Source organism: Nycticebus coucang, chromosome 5 (genome assembly GCF_027406575.1).
Source record: "Nycticebus coucang isolate mNycCou1 chromosome 5, mNycCou1.pri, whole genome shotgun sequence".
Taxonomy (NCBI): domain Eukaryota; kingdom Metazoa; phylum Chordata; class Mammalia; order Primates; family Lorisidae; genus Nycticebus; species Nycticebus coucang.
In genome coordinates, this window is record NC_069784.1 from 53,857,883 (window position 1) to 53,880,267 (window position 22,385).

The 22,385-nt window shown below is 46.4% G+C and overlaps 2 protein-coding genes across 3 annotated transcripts in view; both read left to right on the forward strand.

The window, feature by feature from the left end:
* Nucleotides 1-5,479, forward strand: part of VPS45 (vacuolar protein sorting 45 homolog) — a 101,831-nt gene extending 96,352 nt beyond the window's left edge. For both annotated transcript variants that reach the window (XM_053590747.1, XM_053590748.1), the window contains one exon: nucleotides 4,844-5,479. In XM_053590747.1, coding sequence (XP_053446722.1) covers nucleotides 4,844-4,931 — 88 coding nt within the window. In that variant the 3' untranslated portion in view covers nucleotides 4,932-5,479. The remainder of the gene's footprint in view (nucleotides 1-4,843) is intronic.
* A 1,678-nt stretch (nucleotides 5,480-7,157) lies between these two features.
* Nucleotides 7,158-20,769, forward strand: PLEKHO1 (pleckstrin homology domain containing O1). Its single transcript, XM_053590761.1, has 7 exons — nucleotides 7,158-10,456; nucleotides 10,490-11,059; nucleotides 11,570-11,716; nucleotides 16,079-16,219; nucleotides 17,146-17,250; nucleotides 17,636-17,737; nucleotides 19,802-20,769. The coding sequence occupies exons 2-7, from the start codon at nucleotides 11,030-11,032 to the stop codon at nucleotides 20,504-20,506; spliced, it is 1,230 nt and encodes a 409-aa protein (XP_053446736.1). The 5' UTR covers nucleotides 7,158-10,456; nucleotides 10,490-11,029; the 3' UTR covers nucleotides 20,507-20,769.
* Nucleotides 20,770-22,385: the final 1,616 nt, after the last annotated feature.

Genomic DNA, 22,385 nt, shown 5'->3' on the forward strand with positions numbered 1-22,385 from the left:
TCCAAACCCAGGTAAGTGTTTGGCTGTAATTAGAAGCTTATTACTCCATTAAAGCAAATAACCTTATTATTTTCCTGAAAGTCTTTTTCTTTTTCTTTTTCTTTTTTTTTTTTTTTTTTTGAGACAGAGTCTCACTATGTCGCCCTCAGTAAAGTGCTGTGACATCACAGCTCACACTCCTGGGCTTAAGTGATTCTCTTGCCTCAGCCTCCCAAGTAGCTGGGACAACAGGCGCCCACCACAATGGCCAGCTATTTTTTGGTTGCAGTTGTCATTGTTGTTTGGCAGGCCCGGACTGGGTTCGAACCCGCGAGCTCTGGTGTATGTGACCGGCGCCCTAGCCACTGAGCTACAGGTGCTGAGCCCTGAAAGTCTTTTTCTATTTTCCTGCTCCCTATAACTTCCATTTATTTTTTTCATTATACCACTGTTCAGATTCTAGATTCCCTTGGTGTCTTTGGTATACGAAACCCACATGTAATTTTTATCTGTGGAGAACAGAGGAAAAGGAAGATGACATCTCTTTAATTAAAAAAAAAAGAAAAAATATATATATACACACATATATGCACACATATACTATCTTGTTATAGTGTATAGCTTTGTTAGGAACACAGTTGTTTAGCTGAATTACTTTAGTACTTACAATTTTTCATCCTATAAATATTAGTCTCTAGTCCAGTGACTTTCAACTGGTATGCCACAGCACACTGGTATACCACGAGAGGATCTTAGGTGTGCCGTGAAAATTTTTAAAGATCATTAATTAAATTATTTTCAAAAAAAGTTCAAAGCACAGTAAGTGTATTTTTTTTTACTCTTTTTTTTTTTTTTTTTTTTTTGTAGAGACAGAGTCTCACTTTAGGGCCCTCGGTAGAGTGCCGTGGCCTCACACAGCGGCCTCACACAGCTCACAGCAACCTCCAGCTCCTGGGCTTAAGCGATTCTCTTGCCTCAGCCTCCCGAGCAGCTGGGACTACAGGCGCCTGCCACAACGCCCGGCTATTTTTTGGTTGCAGTTTGGCCAGGGCCGGGTTTGAACCCGCCACCCTCGGTATATGGGGCCAGCGCCTTACCGACTGAGCCACAGGCGCCGCCCTTTTTACTCTTTTTTAAATCAACATAATTTAAGTGTACTACAGAAGTTTAACTATAGGTTCAAATATGCCATGAGATTAAAAAAAAAAGTTGAAAAACACTGCTTTAGCCTCTTACCAAAGATTTAAAAGTGAAGAAACTTGCTTCTCATTGTGTTACTCAAGATTTTTTGAGGTTGTTTTTTTAAAGTCAGGGATTGGGGTTCTGCTTTTCTTTTTTTTTTTTTTTTAACAGTTTTGGCCAGGGCTGGGTTTGAACCCACCACCTCCAGCATATGGGGCTGGCGCCCTACTCCTTTGAGCCACAGGCACCGCCCTTGGGGTTCTGCTTTTTTCCACCCATCCTCCCTCCGTCCATAGTCAGGACAGCACCCTGATGACAGCATGAAGTGAGAAGAGCAAGAGTATTAAAGCACTCTTAGTTCCTGGTGCTGCCTCTGTGTATGCCATGTCTGATAATGAGTTGTGATTGTGTATCTGTCTCTAACTAAGAGCCCCTTAAGGTAGGAATTGTAACAGGTGTTTGTCCATACACCTAGTTCATAATGGATACTCAGTAAACATCTGTTGTACTGGACTGAACTAAACTAAATTGAATTGGATTATAGCACCAACAAATCTAGAAAGAAAAATTATTCTTCTGTTTTGTTTTGTTTTAAACCATAGCCTTAATTTGGGGTATAGTTACCAATATGTTCATTGCCCATAATTTTTAAGCACTACATGCAATGACTCATCAAAGTCCCCAAATAGATACTTTTTAAAAAGTCACAGCGGCCCTAGGAAAGATAATTAGGCTTGATAGTTATAAACACTTTATATTTCTTTATAATCAGGAATATGGGGTCTTATTGGTACACAGAGGAAGATCTTTAAATTATTTATTTTCTTTGTAGCAGAGTTGGAAATAAAGCAAAAATCACCTGATAAAATTCTGATGGAGCTTCCCCACATGTTCATCTTATTTTTACTGGAAGTCACTGTTAAAAACTTGTGCTATCTTTAAAAAAAGCAATGATGGGGCTCCACGCCTATAGCTCAGTGAGTAGCGTGCTGGCCACATACATCCAGGCTTGTGGGTTCAAGCCGGCCCGGGCCGGCTAAACAATGACAACTACAACCAAAAATAGCTGGGCGTTGTGGTGGGCGCCTGTAGTCCCAGCTACTCAGGAGGCTGAGGCAAGAGAATCGCTTAAGCCGATGAGTTTGAGGTTGCTATGAACTGTGACACCACGCACTCTACCTAGGGTGAGATAGTGAGACTCTGTCTCAAAAAAAAAAGCCATGATGGGCCAGGCACAGTGGCTCATGCCTATAATCCTAGCACTCTGGGAGGCCAAGGTGCGAGGATCACCTGAGCTCACGAGTTCCAGACCAGCCTGAGCCAGAGCAACTCCATCTCTAAAAATAGCCAGGCGTTGTGGCAGGTACCTGTAGTCTCAGCTACTTGGGAGACTGAAGCAAGACCCCTTGAGCCCAGGGGTCTGAGGTTGCTGTGAGCTATGATGCGACAGCACTCTACTGGGGGCAACAAAGTGAGACTCAGTCTCAAAAAAGAAAACCAACCACACCTCATCATTCCTAGCACCTGTTTTCTGGCCTCCAAGTTTCTGCAGTCCGACCAGCCCAATGCCAGGCCACACAGAGGTGCCTGTGTTTCAGAAAAGGAACAAATGCACTTACCTGCTCTACTTCACATTTTTTTTCTTTTGCAAAGGAGTTTGGAATTTAAATTATCCACGCCCAGAGCCTTCCAGTCTAAAACTGCAAAACAGGGGTAATAATTAGGTACCTGGTCATTCCTCCAACCCTCTGTCTATTAAAGATCTGTCTCCTCTGAGAGAAAGTCCCAAGCACTCAGACAACCCCTATATCATAGAGAAGACTCTCTTGCCAATGGGTAGCTATTTATTAATTCAGTTATTCAGCATACCTTATTTGGTACCTCTGTGTTAAATCTTGGGGATTCAAACTGAGTAAAATGTACTCCCACTCTAAGGAGCTCACAGCTTATTTTGGCAACAATAACATATGCAGTACCTAGTTAATAATAATTATACAACACTAAAACAGCAGTGGGATAAAGTGATAATGGACAGAACTGATTAGTTCAGCATGGAGGAGTCAGGGAAGGCTCTTCGGAAAAAAAAAAAAATTATTCCTTAGCCTGGCTTAAGGAATAAAAAAGATCTCAACAGGGGTGGCGCCTGTGGCTCAGGGAGTGGGGCGCTGGTCCCATGTACCAAGGGTGGCGGGTTCAAACCCAACCCTGGTCAAAACTGCAAAATAAATAAATAAATAAAAAGATCTCATCACACAGAGGAGGGTAGCCTTACATTTCAGACACAGAGCACAGTAATACTAACAGCGTGGAGGTGTGAAAGCTCGCGACACACAGCAGGGAAGGTGTACAGTTGGGCACGGTGGCACAGAGGCTGCGCCATGAGATGGAACCAGATGGGCAGAGGCAGCACAGTGTAGAATTGCAGGGGCTGGACTCTGACACCTGGGTTCCCATCCCAGCTGAGCCACTTGCTAGCTGTGGTGACCTTACTTCTCTATAACTTTGTTTCTTCTTTTTAAAAATGAGGATAATAGTAGCATCTGTTTCACATTTGGCTTAAAACAGTTCTCAGAATAAAATAAACACAAGTATTAGTTACTATTAGGCTACATTATGAAGGGCCTTCAACTTTACTATGTATATTTTTATATAAGTAAAAGCTTTAAAGCAGAAGAGAGGGGAATATGCAACAGGATATAATCTATATTTTAGAAAAGTTACTTTGGCACCATTTTGGGAAGTAGATTGAATGAGGAATAGAGGCACAGTGCAAGTTCTGAGAAAGTTTCAAGAGTATAGGCAAGAGATGCTGATGAGTATTTCAGAGTGGCCTTGCCCTTAAAAATCATGGGTTCCAAAAAAAAAAAAAAAATCATGGGTTCCACTGGCATCATATGCCAGAGGTGGCAGGTTCAAACCCAGCCCCAGCCAAAAAAAAAAAATCATGGGTTCCAGGCAGTTAGGGCACTGGCCACATGCTCTGGGGCTGGAAGGTTCAAACCTGGCCCAGGCCTGCTAAATAATAATGACAACAACAACAAAAAAAAATAGCTGGATGTTTGTGGCAGGTGTGGCAGGTGCTTGGCATGGCATTCTACCAAGGGCAATATAGTGAGACTCTTTCTCAAAAAAAAAAAAATGGGTTCCTAAATAGAAATTTCTTAGTGTTAAAGGATCTTACCTGTTTAATTCCAAAAACACACAGTGAGGACCCTGGACAAGAACAGAAAGGGGCTCTTCTATAGTCTGGTTTCTTTTTTCTTTTTTCTGCATGTCTTTCTCGGTAGAGTGCTGTGGTGTCACAGCTCACAGCAACCTCAAACTCCTGGGCTGAAGAGATTCTCTTGCCTCAGCCTCTCAAGTAGCTGGGACTACAGGTACCCGCCACAACACCCGGCTATTTGTTTTTGTTGTTGTTACAGTTGTCATTGCTGTTGGTAGGCCTGGCCAGGTTCCAACCCACCATCCTTGGTGCATGTGGCCGGCGCCCTAACCACTGAGCTATGGGCACTGAGCCATAGTCTAAGGGTTTTAGTGTTCAATTGATGCTTCTGTTCTGTACCTAAATATCTGCCCAGTACTTCTTGCATACTATTCATGATATCTTTTCATCTGGTTAGATGTTAAGATCTATTATTAGAGATGCTTTTGTTTGTCCTTTAACCTCAAATCTACTTGTCAGTTTCCTAGAGGAAGTTCTGGCTTCTGGACTGTACAGCCGAAGTAAGGACAGCTCTCAAGCCACATCAAGGTCGGCAAGCAGAAGATGAAGTGGTGATGGAGAGGTGGGGGAATGGCAAGCCTCCTCTCTTGCCGGTTACACCCGTTAACCAGAGATGTTGAGAGAGGCTTCAGGTTTCGTGCTTGCTGTTATTCTCATCTTCAGGTAGCCTGCTGATTCCCAAACTGTTGGCACAGACACAGAGACTCCAGTGATAAGCTAATAATAAGTCTGACCCCATCCCAATCCACTTTCCTCATGGTTTCTTTATTGAATAAATAAATGTATTCTTTGTGTATTTGATAACACAATCAGTTCCATTTCTGATGAATTTTGTTGAGATCTTACTTGGGGAAACAGTTATCGGAGCTTAGAGGGATTTAAAAAGTAGTCCCTTTCATGCAGACACCACACTCCTTGATTTCCGTTTTCTCCCCTTGGCACTTTTTACTTTCCATTAACCACATTCCTGCACAGTTCATTTCTAAAACTCACTATGTTTCTTTAAGGAGCCATCCAAAAACTGTCCTTACATTGTAATTTTCTGTGGCACTGGGAAACCATATATGACTATAATAAAAATCCATTTTGTGAAAAGATATGAGTGATTTGGTTTTATTTCTTTGAGATTAATTTGTGGGAATTCACGGGGTAGGGCATGAGATGGCTTTACACCAAATATAACAAAGGCATTGCCTCTACCCAAAGGATATTTAAAGTATGTCAAACCAAATAATAGGCTGGTGCCTATGGCTCAAAGGAGTAGGGTGCTGACCCCATATGCCGGAGGTGGCAGGTTCAAAGCCAGCCCCAGCCAAAAACTGAAAAAAAAAGACAAATAATAAATTCTAGTGTCAATCTCACTTTTTTTTTTTTTTTTTTTGAGACAAGAGTCACAAGCTGTCTCCCTGGGTAGAGTGCCCTGGCATCACAGCAACCTCAAATGCTTGGGCTTAAAAGATTCTCTTGCCAGACAGCACCTGTGGCTCAAAGGAATAGGGCGCTGGCCCCATATGCCAGAGGTGGTGGGTTCAAACCCAGCCCTGGCCAAAAACTGCAAAAAAAAAAAGAAAGATTCTCTTCCCTCAGCCTCCCAAGTAGCTGGGACTATAGGCACCTGCCACAATGCCCAGCTATTTTTTTGGCAGTTGTCATTGTTGCTTTAGCTGGCCCAGGCCAGGTTTGAACCCACCATCCTCGGTGTATATGCTTGGCGCCCTGTCCACTGAGTTACAGGCACCACTCAACTCTTTCGAAAGCAATAGAAAGTGATGGCGTCATTAATACCAGAAAATTAAAGCATTCTTTTTTTTTTTTTGCAGTTTTTTTTGGCCAGAGCTGGCTTTGAACCCACTACCTCTGGTATATGGGGCTGGCACCCTACTCCTTGAGCCACAGGCACCATCCAAGCATTCTCAAATCAAAATAGCAAAACACCACACCACAAGCCCTCTCTGGTTCTCTGTGTATTTTTTTAGCTTTTATGTTAATAAATTTTCTCTAGTGTCAGACAGCCTAGGGTCAAATCTGTCATATTTATGTGGTTTAGGAGTATTATCTAGTCTCTTTGTGGCTAAGCTTCCTCATCTATAAAATAGTACTCTCACAGGATTGTAAGGATTACATGAAATGAGATACTACATGTAAAGTGTTTAGAACATTGTCTGGTGCATAGTAATCAGTCAATAAATTTTGACCCATAATAATAAATAAGATTAATTCCTGTCTCCAAGTTGGGGATACAGAATCACTGTGCAAAATGATTGGATTCTTGTCAACTCTTGCACTAACAAGGCAGTTCAAGAAACAAAGGGAAAAGCTGGAATCATTCTGTGCATCTCCCTTTTCTCCACTCTTCCCAGCTCTCAGCTGTTGTTTTTTTACACACTCATGTGCAGCCCTGAGGCTTTGAGCCATATTATAGCTAACACCCAAGTTCTTCCCCACCTTTTCTTTTTTTTTTCTTTTTGGCTTTTGTGGGTCCCTTTGGGTACACTTTTTTAACTCTTCTTTTTTTTTTGTAAGTATTTAAGACAGCCTGCACTTGGGTAGGCAGCATTTCAATTGTAGCATTTTATAAGTTACATGGTCTTTTTAAATAAAACTTCTCACCTCCAAGCAGAAATACCTGGGCTTCTCTTCCTATTGGAAGGCTAACTCTATGGATAAAAAGGATAAAAAGAACAAGAACAGAGACCTTTTTTATATCATTCTCTTTATTTACCTGCTCCCATTGTGCTTACTCAGCAAACAGTATCAGGAAGTCTAAGAAATGAGCCCTACCCTCAGGATGTTTGATACCAGAATTAGCATTTCTTTATAAAGAATCAAAGACTCATACTTTAATGTAAAATTCACAGAGCTGATTCAATTATTACTGGTCTTTTTTTTCCTTTTAAAAACATCATTTTAATTAGGATCTTGTATACTTTTAATAATCTTCTCCCCCACAGACTGAAATGTCCTAGTCAAAACCTCTATGTCCTGTTTACAAAAGCCAAGGATATTTGTTTTTAATCGACTGTTGAATAACAGTTTCCACCCAGTAAACGTGCAAGCAGCCATCCCCAACTTATTATCTCTGATAGCTCCCTTCTTTTTTTCCAGTACTTATAAAAAATTCAGTTGAAGAATACAGGTACTGCCAGTGGTGTCTTGTGCATGGACGTAGTTAGGGAAGTAACCCCATCATGAAGTGCTCCTAGCATCTTATCTCCACCAAAGACGTAAGTTGGCTTGAGAGTTATTTTTGTGGTTTGTGTCAAGATCACTGAGGAGACAGTGCTATAAAAATGTGTAAAGGAACCCATAAGTTCTTACTCAGGATTTCTCACTTAAACATTGGTGGAAAACAGACCCACATGGATCCCAATTCAGGTGCCATGAAGTTCACCTAATGAGAGAGAAATCAGCTTGAAGAACAAGTCAGGAGAAGTGGAATGAGGGGTGAGTAACGACAAAGAGACAAAAGGTGAGGGAAGGCAAGGGCAGGGTCATCAGATGATGCAGTACAGAGAGAGGGGAAGCTAGAGATTTATGTAACATCTTAAGGAGCAGATAGGCAGAGAAGATTCTGCAGCCCACATGCATCTGCTCTGGAATCTGAAAATTACTTTGGAGGGTTTTTATTTTTTATCAGTTCCTCTGCCTGATGTTTCACAAAGCTCTAGTTCCTATCTGATGCAGTGCACAAGGAGCCCAGTACCTTGCATATGGGGGCTCCTCAAATATTTGTTGATTGATAAAAACTGGGAAAGAAAATAGGGCAAGTGATGAATTACTTTTTTCCCATAACCCAGAATCTATTTTCTTTTGTAGAAACAGGGTCTTGAGGCTGTCTCTATTCCCCAGACTGGTCTCAAACTCTTGGCATTAAGCAACACTCCAGCCTTTATCCTTCTGTGTTGGCCCAAAGTGCTAGGATTAAAGGGATAAGCCTTCAAGCCTGGCCAGCTGAGAATCTATTTTAAACTACACCTATAAATTCAAACCACTCCTGTCTACCTGGCCAGCAAGCCCTCAAAAGATCATGCAGCCTGGTTTCTTCACCTGTACTTTGAGACATTTTGCTTCCTCTCATCTGAAGATATCTTGGATTCTTACTGTTTTTCCAGCAATTTTTAAACGGGGGTGGGGAATATACAGGAAATAGAGATTGTAGGAAAAGTATAAGATGGTGGTTTGGGGGAAAAGTGATGTGTGTGTGTGTGTGTACAAAGCCTAAACAGTTTGAGACTTGAGTTGGAAAATCTGGTTTCTAATCCACTAAGCCAGTAACTTGTATGGCAAGTCATTTGATTTGCCATGCCCTGTTTCCTCATTTTCCAAGTAGAAATATTAGTACTTATTTTACATATCTCATAAAGTGGCCCTAAAGATGTAAAGAAATAACCTATCAGAGAATTTTTTTTTTTTTGACACAGCCTCAAGCTGTCACCCTGGGTAGAGTGCCGTGGTGTTGTAGCTCACAGCAACCTCCAACTCGGGCTCAAGTGATCTCTTGCCTCAATTTTTCTATTATTTATTTATTTATTTATTTTGGGACATAGTCTTACTATGTCACCCTCGGTAGAGTGCTGGGGCATCACAGCTCACAGCAACCTCAAACTCTTGGGCTTACGCGATTCCCTTGCCTCAGCCTCCCTAGTAGCTGGAACCACAGGCGCCCCCCCAAAATGCCCAGCTATTTTTTTTGTTTTTGTTATTGTAGCTGTCGTTGTTTGGCAGGTTGGGGCGGGTTCGAACCCATCAGCCCTGGTGTATGTGGCTGTGCCCTAGCCACTGAGCACTGAGTTAGTTTTTCTATTTTTAGTAGAGATAGGGTCTCCATCTTGTTCAGGCTGGTCTAGAGCTCATGAGCTCAAGCAATCCACCCACCAGAGCCTCCCAAAGTACTGGGATTACAGGCATGAGCCACTGCTCCTGACCAATATCAGAGCATTTTGAAAGGATAAACTTTTATATTAAGTCTAAAATAGTAGAATTAATTGATATGGTTGATGGAAAGAGGTCAAGATTAGGAAGAAAGTTCAGGCTGGGAATGGAGATGGAGCTTCTCCTTCATCTGACAGATACCAGGAAAAGCCAAATATCCTCCTCAGATCACAAATTTAGCCAACGCTTTCTTTCATCTTTAGACATCTCTGGAAAAAGTTTTTCCTTTTTCCTGCTCGTCTGTGCCAGAGATGTTCAGTGAATTTGGGGGTTATTGCACCGCTACCACATGCCAGGCAATGCGTTTATTAGCTTAAGTATTATTTCATAATTAGCACTGGGGGACCCTTTTATCTCAAAGGACTTCCACAGGTCATCACTTATATTCTCCTTGTTGATAGAAATGGCTCCACTATTTAATATATGGATGAACGGAGGCCTAATAAAGAAATTCAATGACTTGACCAAAGGGCACAAAGTGATCCTGAAACCAGTACTCGCCTCATTTAGGTTTCTGTCTCCCTTCTTCTCATCAATATGTATCAAAAGACAAGAAGTTACTAAGAGCTTCACGCAGCCTCCGAGGCAGAGTGGGGCAGCGAGATCAGCAGAGGTTCCCCAGAGTCAGGGCATTCTTGGCGCAGGACAGAATGGGCAGCAGGGAAGGACACCCAGGTGGCAGGAAGTTTAATCCTCACCTGGAACTTGCATTTAAAGCCACTTGGTGTAATGGATCATGGCTTTGAGTCAGACAATTCTATTCCTGCCAACATTTTATACAGCGTGTGTCTGCAAATCCCTGTGTCACTTTTTTTCCTGTGCAATGGAGATCACCGTATCCATCTCATAATCAGGATTATTATTCTGAGACTCAAACAAGGCCTGACCGTTTGTAAACTGGAAGAAATGTGTATTAACATTAACTTCTCTCCCACCCCCACCTCCAAGGCGCTGGCACTCTCTGAAACATAAAACTTTTTCCCACCATTTGACCTGCCCAGGTCACTACCACCCAGGAAGCGCGAATGCCTGCCGCCAGGTCTGGGTGGCGCGCCCTCCCACCTCACGCTCTCTTTTGCGCTTTTGGTGAGGAAGGGAGATGATTCCGATCTTGGTCGTCTCCGGTCCTCACGGGTCCGCGTGTCTCTCCATCGTCCACCCCGCCCGCTCCAGGGGTCTCTTGGCAGGTCGGGCCGCACCGGCGGGCTGGTTCCCCCCTGCGCCCCGGCTGTCGGTGCAGGCGCTGGTCGCCGCCCCCGGGAAGCCGTCCCCCCTGCGGGGTCTCGCTGGCCGTCCTCACCCGCGTTGAGTCAGAGACAAAGGCGGGGGGCGGGGAGCGCACGGGCTGCGGCGCCGCGATTCGCCCTTTATTCTGAACCGGCAACGTCAGCGGGCCGCGGATGGAGCTGCGGGGCGCGGGCTGGGACGCCCACAGCGCGCCGGGCCGGGCTGGCGGGCGACGGGGGCGCGCTCGGGGGGCCGGGCCGCGTGGGCGCCGGGATGGAGGGCGCCGGGGGGCGAGGGCTGGGCGCGCGAGTGTACCAGTGCGAGGGAGGCCGGCCTCTAGTGTAACCGGAGCCTCAGAGCCGGGGAGCGTCCGGGAGAGGGCGGGAGGAGCGGCGGCGGCGCCCCGGCATCTCCGGCGCCCCCTCGAAGCGGCCTCGACCTCGACGCGGAGCCGCCCCTCGCCCCGCTGCCCCGCGCCCACTCGGCATGATGAAGAAGAACAATTCGGCCAAGAGGGTGAGTGCGCCCCGCCGACTCCGCGCTCCGACGCCCCCGGCCCCGTCGGGGCTGCGAGCGGCCTGCGCGAGCCCGGGGCCCGTCCGCCCCGCTGCCGCTGTGCTCGGCTCCGGCGCACCGGGCCCCGCGACCCGCGACGAGGCGGCGGCGGGAGCTTTTGTCTGCGCACTTGCCAAGGGGGCTCTCGCTCGGCTTCGTTCCCGCGGGACCCACACCCTTCCTTCCTCCGAGCGGCCGGCGGCGGCGGGGAGACAATGAGAAATAAAGCGGGGGGCGCCGGCCCGCGGGGGGGCAGCCCGCCGGGCCCCTTTCTCCCTCCCCGCTATTTATTCCGGAGAGGGGGAGGGGCGCGGCAGGCAGAGTCCCCGGAGTGGAAGCGTTTTTAGAAGTGGAGAGCGAAGCTTGGCTCACATACTCCGGCCTTCGGAGGCGAGCGGGGGAAGGAGGAGTATAGAGAGGAGAGAGCTGTAATCACCTAATCGTCTGGCTCTTGTCTTGCTCCTGGGGCAGGGGCCTCAGGATGGAAATCATCAGTCCGCACCGCCCGAGAAGGTTGGCTGGGTCCGGAAATTCTGCGGGAAAGGGATTTTCAGGGAGATTTGGAAAAACCGCTATGTGGTGCTGAAAGGGGACCAGCTCTACATCTCCGATAAGGAGGTAGGTGCCCTTTGCCTCCAGCCACCCTGCTTTTCTCGCATTCTGTACTCGATCACTGCACGGGGGGCTTGTCTAAATCCATCCCCTGTTTTGCTCCAAGTTCAGCGGTCCCAGTGGTCTCTACCCCCCTTCTCCGCAGATAAAGGTCACTCGCTAGTGCGAAGACCTTAGTGAGAATGAGAAGTTGAGTTTGCCTGATATCCATTGTTTTTTCTTTGCGAATACCTTTCTGACAACAATGATAATCCCCTCCCAAGAAGTCCTAGAAGTTCTGAGTATTCTTTGCTGCCTCCTATCCTATCCTGGCCTCCAGATGTAGGATTTTTTTTTTCATTGCTGTTTTGGCTGAAACATTCTCATTCAGCTCGTTCTCCACCCTTCCTGCCCTCACCTCGATCCAGCCAGCCTCCCCTTTCCTGTGTGTAGCGGGGCAGGCACAGGCCATACGAGCAGTGCATCCGCCCTGAATCGTAGAAGACACACATTCAACGCAGGGTCAATCTCCTGTGACCTCAGGGAGAGTATCTGAGCAGCACGTAGTTATTTTTGTTGAAGCCAGCGTCCCTAACCAGCATGCTCTGTGTTCCCCACCCTGACTGCACTTTTTTACAAAAGCAGTGAACTCCTCCTGTTCCCTGCTCCACCCATTTATATCAGAAGGGAGAAAAATGGACTTATGTCTCTGGGTGGCATTGGCTCTGTAGTTAACTGTGAAAACCACAGTCCACACTGGGCCAGAGTCTGCGCTCAGATCAATGAATTCAGACTCTTCTTCTTTTTTTCCCTAACTCTTGGGGTCAGTAACACATAGTAACATTGAGAAATTGGAATTTCCCCTCCATGGATTAGAAATTATTTCCCTACCCCCGTGACTGTGTCCCCTGTGACTGTGTTGGTACAGGCTGGGAGACTGTCCTGGGTTCTCCTTAAGGTAGCCCCGGATTCCGTGTTTCCTCACCCAGGGAACTGGGAAGTGTTCCTGAGTTTTAACCTCTTCTCCTTTCTGCAGTAGACGCTCTTACTCAGTAGATTATAGTTAGATAAATAAATCCTTTTAAGGGCTGAAACAGATACACACACAGCCTAAGAGAAAGTATTCATTCTGAAAAGAACGTCTACTGAGGCAAATAGGGAAGAGCTCAGCTGTGCCACAGCCAAAGAGATCCCTCTTAAGGAAACACAACTGTTTACACTAAACTAGGAACCCAATGATGGGAGAATCTTAGGAAAGAGGTGAGAGAAAACTTAAATGGGAGAACTTATTTTTAAGGGTTTCCTCTACTCAATCACAAATCCCACAGAAAGTTTTCTCCAGAATTTTCTGGTTTTCTAGTTTAAAAAAATAAATAGCAAGTGTCAAAGAATATCTCCTGTCTTTCCTAAACTTCGTAATCGCAGGAAACCATAGTAAGCAATCAGGGAGAACTTCCTACACGTCAAAGGGAAGAACAAGAATAGTGAAAGCGTAGATGGACTCATACTTTTTTTCTTGTTTGTATTTGCTCAAAGAGCAGAGTCCAGGGGCAAAAGAGTATGTCTTGGGGAGGAAGGGCTATAGAGGCAGGGGAAAGTATGGAATGACCTCAGCCTAGGATGTTGAGTGTCCTGTGAGTCAGGAGCATCTGACTGGTCACAGTGCCAACTGCCTCCTGCTGTGAGGGGCATAGGAAAAGAGGGACTGAGCAGATTGCTGTTCCTCTAGAACCAGTTTAAACCCATGCTATAATTGGCATGGGTTAAAGGTGAAACTGACAAGGACTCTAGGCTTTATTCTGTCCACTTCCCAAAAGCTTCAGAGCCACTAGATTCAAAATTTGAAAAGAAAAAAAGGCAGAGCATAATGTTTGTAATTTACTGTCAATCCAAGAAAATTCCTAACTTGCACCAATAGTTTTTTGTTCCTTCCTCTCAAAAAGGCAGAGTCTCCCACAGCTGCCTCCACCATGGAATTCCTTCTATATATTTATTAATCCTTTTCCTCATTCTCAAAGGGCACCCTTTCTCAGAAAGGGTAGAGGCGCCTTACAATCATGGGCTTGGTGGAAACAGAAGCTAGACCGTAGGGAGACCTCATGGTAGAGGAAATTGGATTTAGGGCAGCTCCTTTGGCAAGCAAGTGTAAGAAAAATCCCTTTCTGTGGGCAAGGGTAAATATTGGGAAAGGAAGGACTAAATTGGAAGATGGGTAATTATAAATGAAACTTTGGGAATTAGGAGAAAGAAAACAATACAGTGGGGCGGCACCTGTGGCTCAGTGAGCAGGGTGCCAGCCCCATATACCGAGGGTGGCGGGTTCCGACCCAGCCCCGGCCAAACTGCAACAAAAATATAGTCGGGCGTTGTAGCGGGCACCTGTAGTCCCAGCTGCTCGGGAGGCTGAGGCAGGAGAATCGCCTAAGCCCAGGAGTTGGAGGTTGCTGTGAGCCGTGTGACGCCAGGGCACTCTACCAGGGGCAATAAAGTAAAACTCTGTCTCTACAAAAAAAAAAAAAAAAAGAAAGAAAGAAAACAATACAGTGGAGAATGAGGCTTTTGGGATTGTCTGTCTTCTCTGAGTTCTAGAATACACTTGTCCTATTGTTTGCCTCATTCCATCTCCTGCCCCTGCCTACCAAGGGCTAACCTCTGTCAATATCTTTTCTCCTCAGGGCTCCTTATCAGCATGTGTCCAAGCTAGAATAACTCCCTTCCCTTCCCCTAAGGAAAACAGAACAAGTAACTCTCTTCCCCTGGCTACATTCACACACCCAGCACTTTCCTTTCCAAGGTTTCTGGACTCTGCTGATAGTCTCCACTCTGGGCAAGGAGGGGGAGAAGAGGGATGATGCATCATCCTACATCCCTGCCCCATGTTTCTGGGAATTGTTCTCAGATGCCCCTTGCCAGCACCTTATCTCACTTGCACTCATGATTTTTCAAGGACTTTGGTCACTTCCCAGCCCTAGGGAGCCTGGAGGGGCCAAGCCTTGCTGAAACAAATGCAGATGGCTGAGCATTCAGCCACCTGGACGAGGCTATAAGATCTTGATCCTGATGGACTATCACGTGTGTCATCAGCCATAGGGCACAGCGGCAATTCTGGAGGTTGGGCAGGTAGGAGGCTGGGGAATAAAAGAAGAGAACCACTTCCCCACTTCAAGCCTGACCAGAACTAGGATAGAGGAGGTCACACCTCCAGGCACACAATTCCTATTTCAGAGCTTAGGAAGCAGGGGCTCCTATGGGAAATAATTCCAGTCAGGGAGGGCAGATGTCTTCTAGGGAAGACATGAGGCTACTGTTACTTGTTAGTTTTAACAAGATAAGTGGTGGTGGTTTTTATTTATTATCCCAGGAAAACTTGCCTAACCCATTCCTGGGGTCTTTTGGCCACAGACTCAAGTAGCAGAGGGAGATTGGGCCACTCCAGCAGGGCCAGTCACTAAGTCTGGCTACAAGGAATACTAACTTAAGGGAAAGGAAAAACGTTCTGAGAGATTTAAAATGAAACTTTGAAGAAGTTAATGCAGTTTGTTTTTTGATGCTCAGAAAAGTCTGGGTGAGGTTGGATAATATAGTGAGAATTGTCTGATTAGACATTCAGCAAAAGTATCAAGAGCCACATGTTGCCTAGAACTGCTAAAGGTCCAGAGCGTAAGACAGATACCACAGCAGAAAGGGCTTCCTGGGAATAAGAGGACACAGGCACACAAACCAAAATAATGGACAGAGGTGACAGAACACTCTGGAAGACAGCTTCCAAGTCTGAAGTTTTAGTTGTCCAGTGAGAGTGTAAGTGCATCTTTGCCTAGGGATAGATAAATAAACTATATGGCTTTTCCTGTAGAGGAGTTAGGTTGGATTGTTACAGTACCTGGGAGAGAGTAAGGAGGGGTAAGAACTGCAGGTGACTTTGAGGCCAGAGGCAACACTTCACTCCTTCCACATGTCCCCTGATACTGGCCTGGCCCTTGTCTTCTTCCTCCCACCATCAAGGGTATCCAGGATCAGATAAAACTGTTCACCATGTCCCTTTACGGACGTGAGCCTTTTTAGGACATAAGCAATGTCCTTTAGGAACAGAGTGGGGGCCATGAGTGAAGAGAGGCATACTAGGGGTCTGGAAATGGTAGCTTGACTGAGGAGAATGGGGATAAGGGGGTTACACAGAACCCACCTGAAGAGTCAGGTCATGGGCTCTGCTCTAGTCTTGTCACTGTTGTCAGGCCTTTATAGCCTTTGGGTCAGAGGGCCCTGCCCTGTCCTGTGGTCCCTCCCTCTCCTCAGACTTCTTCTGTTTCCCAAGATGATCTAACCTAATGATTTGGAAGAAGGGGCTAAGTGATTTTTATCCTCCTGATCTTACCCCCAACCCTCCCCTAGGTAAAAGATGAGAAAAATATCCAAGAGGTATTTGACCTGAGTGACTATGAGAAGTGTGAAGAGCTCCGGAAATCCAAGAGCAGGAGCAAGAAAAATCACAGCAAGTTTACTCTTGCCCACTCCAAACAGCCTGGTAACACGGTATGTCTCTCCTGCCACCTTGGCCCCTGGAACATCGACAGGGTTGCAGGGGCTGGAAGAACTTCCCTCCAGGTTCTCTCACAGTCTTGGCTGCAGAATTGCTCTTCTGCTGGCTTTTATGTTTCACCTGAGAATTTTGTGGCCATTTTCTTCCCTCTAGGCAGGTCCACCTTTAACTATTTAATAACAAAGATCATATTTGTCTGTCTGTATCTCTATTTCTCTTTCTGTCTCTCACACACACATTACTCGGGAGAAAAATCAGTGGTCCCTGTACTTTGATAGCTGGTTGATGTCCTTTTTTTTTTTCAGACTGAGTCTCACTTTGTCACCCTCAGTAGGGTGCCGTGGCGCAGCAACCTCAAACTCTTGGGCTCAAGCAATTCTCTTGCCTCAGCCTCTCAAGTAGTTAGGACTACAGATGCCCAGCTATTTTTAGAAATGGCATCTTACTCTTGCTCAGGCTGGTCTCAAACCTGTGAGGTCAGGGCAAGCCACCTGCCTTGGCCTCCCAGAGTGCTAGGATTACAGGCGTGAGCCACCTCGCCCAGCTGGTTGATGTTCTAAATCTAATTCCTCTTGTCCAAGGAAACCCAGGGAAACTATTTTTGTCACATTCTATTTCTTCAAACATTTAAAGATTTTTATTTTAATACTATCCTTCATCAGACTTCCTCTGCTTATTTCCAATACCAGTACCCTTTTTAGCTCTGCCTTGGTCATTTCTAAAACAACCTTCGAGCTATGCATTTTGCATAAATAGAGAGGCTGGGTTTCCTGAAGTTTTGGATGACTCTAGAAGCAGAATCTCTATCCTTCTAGGAGTTAGATCTGAGAGAACAAGATTATTATTTCTTATTTCTTCACTGTCAAGGTGAGCTACCAACTCTAAAACCCTGGCTGAAACAAGAATCTTCTCCTCACAGGCCCCCAACCTAATCTTCCTGGCAGTAAGTCCAGAAGAGAAGGAATCCTGGATCAGTGCCCTCAACTCCGCTATCACCCGAGCCAAGAACCGCATCTTGGATGAGGTCAGGGGCTCACTGAGTGGAGACGGGTGCTGGGCAGAGGGAGTGGCTGTGATGTGCCGAGGAGGGAACATTATTGTGCTGGCCCCACTTACTCGTGTGCCCCACCAGCTGTACTTCTTTATCTTACTTTTTAAAACCCTAGTCTCCTGCCATCTCTCTCGGTCTTTTCTGACAACTCCTCTTTCTGCTTCATGATCCATGAGCAATGTTGGGTCAGCTGTACCAGCCCCTTCATGTCCTTTAAATCCCTTTGTCCATGGATTTGCTCAGAAGTAATTAATGGGTTGGGTTTGTTTCCCAGTTCAGGCATGTTCAGGCCTTGGGGGCTGCAGAGTTGGGACAGAGGGTCTCTGAAGAACACCTATAACTCAGTGTGTTTCTTCAGGTCACCGTTGAGGAGGACAGCTATCTTGCTCACCCCACTCGAGACAGGGCAAAAATCCAGCACTCCCGCCGCCCCCCAACTAGGGGACACCTAATGGCTGTGGTATGTAAAACTATAATAAAGTAAAAAATTACTAAAGGGCCAGTTCTTGTCAGTCCAACTCAGACAGAACTTTATACCACCGGAGGTGATTGTGGGAAGTTTCCTCAAACCCAAAATCAAAGGCAAGCAGAGTCAGGCAGCACCTGTGGCTCAAAGGAGTAGGGCACCAGCCCCATATGCTGGAGGTGGCAAGTTCAAACCCAGCCCTGGCCAAAAACTGCAAAAAAAAAGGCAAGCAAAGTCCTTCTACCACTTTGCCTGTCTAGTCTAAATGAAAAATATTAATTCAGCACCCATTATAAGTTCAAAAATTCCTGTTCTCAATAATTTTATCATCTTTGGGAAGAAATGAGTTACTACTCACAGGAAGATGAAATCAGACGAGTTGAGTACCTTCTAACACAATACAGGCTGAGGTGGCCAATTATCCTTATGGCCAACAGCCTCAAGTACCATAGGCATTCAGAGGAGGAAGAGTCACAGTGAACCCCTATAATGTACAAAGTTGTGGTTTCTCTTATTCCACCAAGCTCTAAGCCATTAAGGATAGAGGCCACCAGGTATAGTGGAAAGAAGATAGGCTTTAGAGTCAGACAGCAGCTCATTTGGAACCTCCTGGTGCAACTAACTGCCCATGTGGTTCCCTGGAGCTGCTTATCTCCAACTGTGAAGTGGGGCTGTGCTCATGCCTGCCTTGACAAATTGTGGTTAAAAAAAATGATTAAAACAACATATGAGATATTGAACTGCCGTATCACTTTTTAAAAATTACAGCATTCTGGGCTGGGCACAGCGGGTCACACCTGTAATCCTAGCACTCTGGGAGGCCAAGGCGCATGGGTCCCTTAAGCTCAGAAGTCAAGACCAGGCGGTACCCGTAGCACAGTGGTTATGGCAGGGACCACATATGCTGGGGCTGGCAGGTTCAAAACCACCCTGGGCCAACTAAACAACAATGACAACTGCAACAAAAAAACAGCTGGGCATTGTGGCGGGCACCTGTAGTCCCAGTTACTTGGGAGGCTAAGACTAGAGAATCATTTAAGCCCAAGAGTTTGATGTTTCTGTGAGCTATGATGCCACAGCACTCTACTCAGGACCACAGCTTGAGACTCTGTCTCAAAAAATAAATGAAAACACAAAAAAAATTATAACAAAAAAGAAGTCAAGACCAGCCTGAGCAAGAGTGAGACCTCCATCTCTACTAAAGATAGGAAAACTAGCCAGTTGTTGTGGCAGGTGCCTATAGTTCCAGCTATTCAGGTGGATCACTTGAATTTAGGAGTTTGAGGTTGCTGTGAGGTAGCCTGATGCCATGGCACTCTACCCAGGGCAACTGAGTGAGACTGTCTCAAAACAAATTTTTTTAGAGTATTCTGGAAATAAGAGAACAAGTTTTGGGCCAGGCATGGTGGCTCATGCCTGTTATCCTAGCACTCTGGGAGGCCAAGGTGGGTGGATTCCCTGAGCTCAAGGGTTCGAGACCAGCCTGAGCAAGAGCAAGACCTCCTCTCTAAAAATAGTCAGATGTTGTGGCAGGTACCTATAGGCCCAGCTACTTGGGAGGCTGAGGCAAGAGAATCTCTTGAGCCCAGGAGTTTGAGGTTACTGTGAGCTATGACTCCACGGTACTCTACCAAGGGCTACAAAGTGAAACTCTGTCTCAAAAAAAAAAAAAAGAACAAGTTTTACTATAAGGCCAGAGGTTCTGAGTTCCAGATAGCAGAATGGTTGAGGGGTGTGGTCAGAAGATACAGGCAGAAGAGGACAGTCACTATGCTGAGGGAGTATCTGTGGTGTCGAAGTCAGTGTGATGCTCCGTACAGAGGAAGGAAACACTCCCCAGAAAGCATATAATACATTGGAGAATATGGGAGACAAGCGGGAGAAATTAAATCCCAGGAAAAAAGTTAAGTTTGAATCGCTATCAAAGGAGTAAGAAGCAGCAGGTGAAGTAACAGAGCTCAGTTGAGAGTGGAGGCCTTCTCATTCATGTTGAGAATAGTAACCTACATCTGTCCTTCAGACAGTTTATCTCCTTTGTTCCCCTGCTTTACTTCCCAGGCTTCGACTTCTACCTCGGATGGAATGCTGACCTTGGACCTGATTCAAGAGGAAGACCCTTCCCCTGAGGAACCAACCTCTTGTGCTGAGAGCTTTCGGGTTGACCTGGACAAGTCTGTGGCCCAGCTGGCCAGCAGCCGACGGAGAGCAGACTCAGACCGTATCCAGCTCTCCTCAGATTGGACAAGCAGTCTTCCCCGGCCTTGGGAAAAGCCAGACAAGGGGGCCACTTATACCCCCCAGGCACCCAAGAAGTTGACCCCTACAGAGAAAGGCCGCTGTGCCTCCCTGGAGGAGATTCTGTCTCAGCGCGACTCTGCCCCAGCCCACACCATCCACCTGCAGGCTGAGGAGCCCACAAGCCCCATCCTACCCCACCCGGGGCAGCTGTCCCGGATCCAAGACCTGGTAGCAAGGAAACTGGAGAAGACTCAGGAGCTGCTGGCAGAGGTTCAGGGACTAGGAGACGGGAAGCGAAAGGCCAAGGACCCCCCTCAGTCTCCGCCTGATTCTGAGTCAGAGCAGCTGCTGCAGGAGACAGAGCGGCTGCTGGGAGAGGCATCCTCAAATTGGAGCCAGGCAAAGAGGGTGCTGCAGGAGGTCAGGGAGCTGAGAGACCTGTACAGACAGATGGACCTGCAGAGCCCAGACTCCCACCTCAGACAGACCACCACGCACAGTCAGTACCGGAAGAGCCTGATGTGAAGGAAGGGGACAGCATCTGGAACTTGTGGGGGGTGGACAGACTCTTATCTCCAAGTGTTGCAGGATAAAGCTTTTTTATTTACCTCAACAAAAAAAAAAAGGAAGCAAACCCATTCTTTCGCTGCTGCCTGTACTCCAACCGGCCTTCTTTCCAGCCTGCCCACCTCAGGTTTGAGATGACCCCAAAGCTGTATTAAGAAGCTCCCAGCTGGGCAGAAAAAGAGAAAGGGTAATAAAGATGTGCTCCGACCATTTTACACACACACCACCCACCTTAAGAGGGAGCGGAATTAGGGGGGAGGCTTTTCAATTTTTTCTGTAGAGATGAGGTCTGTGTTGCCCAGGTGAGTCTCAAAACTCCTGGGTTCAATCAGTCCTCCTACCTCAGCCTCCCAGAGTGCGATGATCATAGGCATGAGCCACTGCGCCCAGTCCAGGTTTATCTGAGGGTGGAATTTTAGCTGCCTAACTCCAGTTCTAGGGATGTGGAGGTCAGTCCCACCCTTTCGTACCCATAGGAGAAGCGAAGTTTATCCCAACCCTGAGGAGGATGTGTGGAATTTAAATCTCATAGCAGTCTCTGATTGCGATTGTGAGCACCTGAATTTTCTGAGGTGTTTTTTGCCCTTCACGTTCGCCATCCTTCCCAACTTTGATTCAGAGATACATAGTATAACCTTAGAAGGTTGGGCCTGGTTTGGTTATTTGGGGAGACCTAGCTCAGGGGAACTAGAGACAGCTGACCCTGCAGAAGAACTAAAAATGAAACTGATGTGTAATGCAAGCTGGGTAGGATGAAGGGGAAAACCAAGCACTAGTCCAGTTCCTCTTTCGGCCAAGCTTGGGTTTCCTGTAGCCTCTCTCCTTCCTCACATTCCTCTCTTCCAATTCCACTCAAGCCTGAACTTTAGAAAAATATCTTTATGCTCATGCCACTGTCTCCCTAAGCACCTCGGGAGCTGCCAGCCTGCCTTGCACTCCTGCCTGGGGGGTGTGGTGTCTCACGTGTGTGCTGCTTCCTATGTCTCTAAGATAAAGTTCAGTAACAGCGATCAAGCCAGAAGAGTTCTGAAGGCAAGATGTGAATGAATTTTGGAAAGAAGGGTACAGAGACCTTCATGAATCAAGTAAATGAGGGGGTGAAAGAACACTCTACAGTGTACACCCTTGCTATCTTGCTGATCTTCTTCCATAAACCTACCTCTTTTTTTTTTTTTTTTTGAGACAGTTTCACTTTGTTGCTCTTGGTAGTAGCTCAACAGCAACCACCAATACTTGGGCTCAAGCAATTCTCTTGCCTCAGTGTCCCGAGAAGCTGGGACTACAGGCACCTGCCACAAGGCTTGGCTATTTTTAGAGACAAGGTCTTGATCTGGCTTAGGCTGGTCTCGAACCTTTGAGCTCAGGCTATCCACCCAGAGTGGGGATTATAGGCATGAGCCACTACTTCTGACCCCTAAATCTACCTCTTAAGAGCCAACATCTAGAGCAGCAGTTCTCAACCCATGGGTTGCGACCCCTTTGTAACAATGAAAATACATTGCGCATTAGGAAGGTTGAGAACCACTAAGCTAGAGCTTCACTAGGAGTGGGGGGAGAAGGGAGAGGAAATGGGAACAAATTCCATGTAGATCTGGCTATGAGGCTGCCCTAAAGTTAGACTGGGTAGGATCAGAGACAAGAACAATCTTGTGGGAGTGACACAGACCTTTTAGTTCCCATTCTACTCTGTCACTCCTGCAGCCCACAGAAGAAAGATGGGGAGTCTCTTCAAGTTTAAACATTGCTCGCTTTGACATAGACCCGAGATCTAGCCTAGACCTAGTAGTTATTTAAACTAGTCTCCTCCCCGAGGAACAAGTAACCCACTGAGTGAGAG